This window comes from Onychomys torridus, chromosome 2 (assembly GCF_903995425.1).
Source record: "Onychomys torridus chromosome 2, mOncTor1.1, whole genome shotgun sequence".
In the NCBI taxonomy this organism is placed as follows: domain Eukaryota; kingdom Metazoa; phylum Chordata; class Mammalia; order Rodentia; family Cricetidae; genus Onychomys; species Onychomys torridus.
In genome coordinates, this window is record NC_050444.1 from 152,424,289 (window position 1) to 152,429,436 (window position 5,148).

Sequence of the window (5,148 nt, forward strand, 5' to 3'; positions counted from 1 at the left end):
TACAGGGCTTTGCTCCTGTGTTCAAAACCTTTCTTCCCAAATCACACAGCCCAGGGAGCCCTCTCCTTCTGATCTTATGGGGAAGCTCTACAGGGACTGGGGCCTCTGGCCCAGGGTGTCTGGGTTCCTTCTCTTGAGGCCCAGCCAAGGCCAAGGCGAGAAGACAGATTCAGCCCCTGAATGAGCAGCTGAGGTTTGACGTTGTGGAGAGAGGTCTTTGGTCATGCGCCCTAGTCACTTCCCCAGACTGAAAGAAAAATCGAGCTAGGTTTGATAATTGTGGTAATATAAAGTCAAACACAGTCCGGGCTGTATTATACTAATTCTTCTGATTTTATAGTAAGTCATGTCCTGAGAAGCACTGTGCTTCCCCCAAGGGGCTAAGCTGGCCTTGGGTAAGTTCTTTGGGGCTGCCTGGGTCCACATTGAGGTTCCCTACTTACTGAGGTGTGTGGGTCTGTTCCCTCCTCTGTGACAGGGAATAAGGGAAGCCCAAGTGATGTGGGGCTACTGAGGGCATTGCTTTAGCTTTGTTTATGAGTGGCTCATCTGGGGTCCTGCACATGTTCAGTGAGAGCCAGTTCTCCTGAAGGAAGTGAGGCAGGATACCTCTGTCTCTATAACATAGACAGGAAGATTGGTGTCCTAAGCAGGGGAAAAGGCCTTGTGATCGGGATCCACTCACAAGGCCCTGAGTGTTGAGCGAAGCTGATGGTCAAGTTACCTCAGTCAGGGAAGGATGCGGAGGGGCACTGCTGCCATGGAAATGGGACAGAACTGGTGCTTGGCCCTGTGAGAGCTTCAGCGTGTCCACCACACTGGGTCTTGTCCACTGAGTTGGTTTACACAGAATGGGTACAATACCAAGCACGGGAAAACAGGACACAGCCACCGGGAGCAAGGATTACAATTTTGAAATGTGGGGGGTCCGGCAGGTGGGCAGGAAGAAAGATGGCCACAAGACTGCCCCACCCCTGTTCCTACTCCACCTTGAAGGTAAGATCCCAAGGGCACTAGCTGGCCCCTCCTCTGGGAACTTAGCCAAAGTGTCAAAGCTGGAAGAATTATTGCATCACTGGGCACTCAAGAGTTAATGACGGGGAGTGGGCAGGACCTGTGTATTTAACTAATTGGGAGGTGGCCTGAGATCAGAGGCCCCTGCCACTTCCTCCCACCGCAGCAGGCTCCTGTGCCCCCTGCTTACCTCCCCCAGGATGAAACCTCCCCTTGTCCTGGCCTTCCTCTGCCTCCTGGGTAAGTGACCTTCATGACCTCCCCGCTTCCCAGTCCATCTGGCAATAAGAAGCTCTCAGGATGCCTGAGCATGGCCCTGCAGAGGGCATCATGGGTACCAAGTACTAGAGGCCACCTGCCTTCCCACCAGCCACCTGGTGGCCCTGAGGCATGTGCTGCCTGAGCCAGCACTGACTGGAAGAGAGGGAAGGTGTGTGTGTGGGGGGGGGGGGGGGGGGCTGAGGAGAACGCAGTGGGAAAGAAAGGAGTGGGGACCATGACATCCCCACTCCGGATGGGCACCTCCCCACAGCTCAATCAGAAGGGTGTGGAGGAATTTGGGGAGGTCCACAGAGGTGGCTAAGGAAACAGGCTCGGGGTGGGTGATGAGCTCTTTGTGGGGAGCAGAGTGCTGCTGGGGAGACCAGGCTGAGGTCTGGGGCAATTAAGATTTCTCTGGGAAAGATGTAAAGAGTCCTTGGAGAGCCCTGACAGCATGAGCAGGTGGAGGGGAGTGAGGAGCACCGGGTGGGCAGGAAAACTGCAAAGACGGGCAAGCGTGAGGACCAGAGTTCAAATCCCCAAGACCCACATAAAAGCTAGACATTGTGGCATACATTTGTAACCCCAGTGCTGGGGGAGAGAGATAGGCAGATCCTCCTGGCTTGCTGGCTAGCCAGTCTAACCAAACAGGCAACGTCTAGATTCATTGAGCGATTCTGACTCAAAAAGTAAGGTGTGAAGTAATAGAGACATTTGATACCAGCCGGGTTGTGGTGGTGGCACACATCACTAATCCCAGCACTCGGGAGGCAGAGGCAGGTGGACCTCTGTGAGTTCGAGGCCAGCCTGGTCTACACAGCAAGTTCCGGGACAGCCAGGGCTACACAGAGAAACCCTGTCTTGAAAAAAAAAAAAAAAAGACATCTGATACCAAGATGGCCTCCATGGATATACACATATGGGACACACATACACACACACACACACACACACACACACACACACACACACACACGATAAGGGGGGAAGGAGAGAGAGAATAACAGGGGTGAGACCTAGGAGACTGAAGCTCACCATTAGGGTGTTGTTATCAATATCATGGTAATTGTTATTGGTAGCTGGATGCTTCGGGGAGGAAGCTTAACTGAATAGTTGGGGAAATGTCTGGAGTCAGATCTGAAGGAGCTTCTTGATGGGGCCTTGGATGAGATGCTCACTGGCCCTGAAGGACCTTATGGCCTCTGCCTCCTCTTCTGCAGTGTCCCCAACTGGTGGGAACCTGGTCCAGTTTGGGGTGATGATCGAAAGAATCACGGGGAAGTCCGCGCTGCAGTACAATGACTATGGCTGCTACTGTGGTGTCGGTGGTTCCAACTGGCCAGTGGACCAGACCGATTGGTGAGCAGGAGGGGGGGAGGGGAGGCAGCCTGGGAGGAAGGTGGCACTGGGGGCACCTAGGCCAAAGGGATTGGAGTCCTGAGATCCCAGCAGCTCCTGCTTCCAGCCCAGCCCAGTCCAGCCCAGCCCAGGCCAGTCCAGTCCGGCCCAGTCCAGCCCAGCCCAGTCCAGCCCAGCCCAGCCCAGTCCCTTTAGGTTAACTATGACCTCACAGGTGCTGCCACGCCCATGACTGCTGCTATGGACGCCTGAAGAAGCTGGGCTGTGAGCCCAAGTTGGAAAAGTACCTCTTCTCTGTTGGTCGAGACACCATCTCCTGTGGTAGGTGGCCAACCCTAGAATGGGCCAGACACTGGGTAGGCAGGAATCCCTCCAGCTGGTGACCTTGGTCCTTGTTACAGGGCCAGACCCATTAGGCCCCCCATCATCACATAAAAGCGGCAATGCTTGTCCATCTGTTCCTATTTAAAAAAAAAAAAAAGTTTTATTTATTTATTATGAATACAGCATTCTGCCTGCATGTGTCCCCGCAGGCCAGAAGAGGGCACCAGATCTCATTACAAGTGGTTGTGAGCCACCATGTGGTTGCTGGGAATTGAACTCAGGACTTCTGGAAGAGCAAACAGTGCTCTTAACCACCGAGCCATCTCTCCAGCCCCTGTTCCTATTCTTACCAGGCATCTGGGCCCCACAGTGGTGTGACCCACCAATGTAGCCCCTGCCATGCCTCAGCCTCTGGGAGGTGAACAGAAAGGACTGAGTTGAGCCACACTTGGAGCTGGATTCACACAACTTTCCCCTGGGAGGGGCCAGGAGGAGCTTTGAGTCTGGACAGTGGCCCCTGTTCAAGCTGTTCACTCCTACTGGGGCTGCAGGGCTGGGCCCACCTCCTTCTCGTTGCCAAGTTCAATGCCCATTTGGCTCTATTAGCTTTCCTCTGAGCCTCAGCTGGGGAAATAGCCAAGAGCAAGAATGCCCAAAGGGCATTTAAATCAGAGGGTCTAACTTTCTTCCCAGTGCAAAGTCAGGAACCCTGAAGGACGGTAGGGCCTGGTGGGTGTGGGATGCAGGGTAGGACCCAGGCAGTCCAAGGAATGGGCTCAGCACAGAACTCAGAGGTCTGTGCCCAAGTGAGAGCCAAGACCAGCATCACTGAGGCCGAGTTGGCTCGGACTGTCTCGAACCTGCAGGGGATCATCACTGGGCAGGGCAGCTGAGTCCTTGTCAGGCAAGGGTGGGATAGACCCCAGGTGAGATGGTGCTGACAGGATGTTAAGGGAGGAGTCAGGTGGATGGGACTTGTACTTTGCCGTATGCCTACCATGGTACTTTGAGCAAGGGGATGAGCTATGGAAAGCCTGGGAGAGTCCTTGCCTCTTATACTGAGATAGATAGCCACACCCATCTCCCCAGCCGCCCACTGTCAGGACCTCAGAGCTCAGTCCTCTCAGAGTCCTGCTGAAATAGCAGGTGTGGGCAGAATCCTGAAGGGAAATGTTCATCTTTGAGGGAGAAATGAGGCATCAGATCCTTCTAGACAGGGAAGTGGATTCCTGAGGACTAAAGAGCCAGAGCCACTCTGGGCAAAAACAGGCAATCACAATGGATTGAAATAAGACTTCTAGGCAACTGGCGCCTGCCATGCTGATGCCATCTGGCTCTGGGGGGAGGTGGAGGTGGGGGTGGGGCAGTCTGATGCTCAGGCTAGGTGCAGGTTCGAAGCCCTGAGAAGGTCCTAGCATTAGTCTAATAGCCTCCAGCCTGGACATTGACTGTCACTAATGATGTCATTAGAGGAGGGGTGTTATGGCCCTGGCCAGAGGAAGATGAGAGGTTGTGAAGCTAGTGACCTCTCAAGGCAGGAGAGGGCTAATGCCATGTGAGTGTGCTTGGAGAGGAAAGGAAAACCCAGGGTTTTGGCTTTTCTAGTGTCCTGGGCCTGGCCAGCCAGCCCCCACCCAGTCCTTAACTGGCAAAAGTATGGGACATCCCCTTGAATGTGGCCTTCCACAGGAAGTGGGAAAGTGGCTAAGGATGGGCCGCAGACCTGGACCACAGAGTAGCCAGGAGCCATGCTCATCCATTGGCTGAGGGCCCGCCTCCATCCCAGTCCCTGGCTTGTTTGTGTTCCCCTGTAGCTGGTAGGAGCACTTGCCAGCGGCAGACCTGTGAGTGCGACCGAAGGGCTGCGCTATGCTTCCGCCACAACCTGGGCACTTACAACCGCAAGTATGCCCACTACCCCAACAAGCTGTGCACCGGGCCCACCCCACCCTGCTGAGGCCCCACTAACCACCCCAGTGGCTGCTGTCCCAGGCCTGGAGACGCTTGGAACCCAAATCGCTCTCCTGCAAACCCTCCCCTCCCCTCAGAGCTCACAGGACAGTTTAGCACACGCAACACCAGCTAAGTCTCCCCGGCATCTCGGTTCCCTCTTCTGAACAAGAGAATTATATTTCCCTGCAAGTCTAATATTCTTCCATTGCCTTCCCAGAATTTAGATGGTAGTTTCTT

At 54.5% G+C, this 5,148-nt stretch overlaps 1 protein-coding gene across 1 annotated transcript; it reads left to right on the forward strand.

Moving 5' to 3' along the window:
- Positions 1-1,214: 1,214 nt before the first annotated feature.
- Pla2g2e (phospholipase A2 group IIE) lies at positions 1,215-4,915 on the forward strand. The gene is made up of 4 exons (XM_036177210.1): positions 1,215-1,254; positions 2,496-2,634; positions 2,849-2,955; positions 4,773-4,915. Exons 1-4 carry the CDS (start codon positions 1,215-1,217, stop codon positions 4,913-4,915), a joined length of 429 nt encoding a protein of 142 aa, XP_036033103.1.
- Positions 4,916-5,148: the final 233 nt, after the last annotated feature.

Bases quoted from the DNA above. Each gene is read 5' to 3' on its own strand.
- Pla2g2e (XM_036177210.1), top strand. From the start codon at position 1,215: ATGAAACCTCCCCTTGTCCTGGCCTTCCTCTGCCTCCTGG. The intron at 1,255-2,495 runs GTAAGTGACCTT...CCTCTTCTGCAG, and splicing joins GGCCTTCCTCTGCCTCCTGG to TGTCCCCAACTGGTGGGAAC. The intron at 2,956-4,772 runs GTAGGTGGCCAA...GTTCCCCTGTAG, and splicing joins TCGAGACACCATCTCCTGTG to CTGGTAGGAGCACTTGCCAG.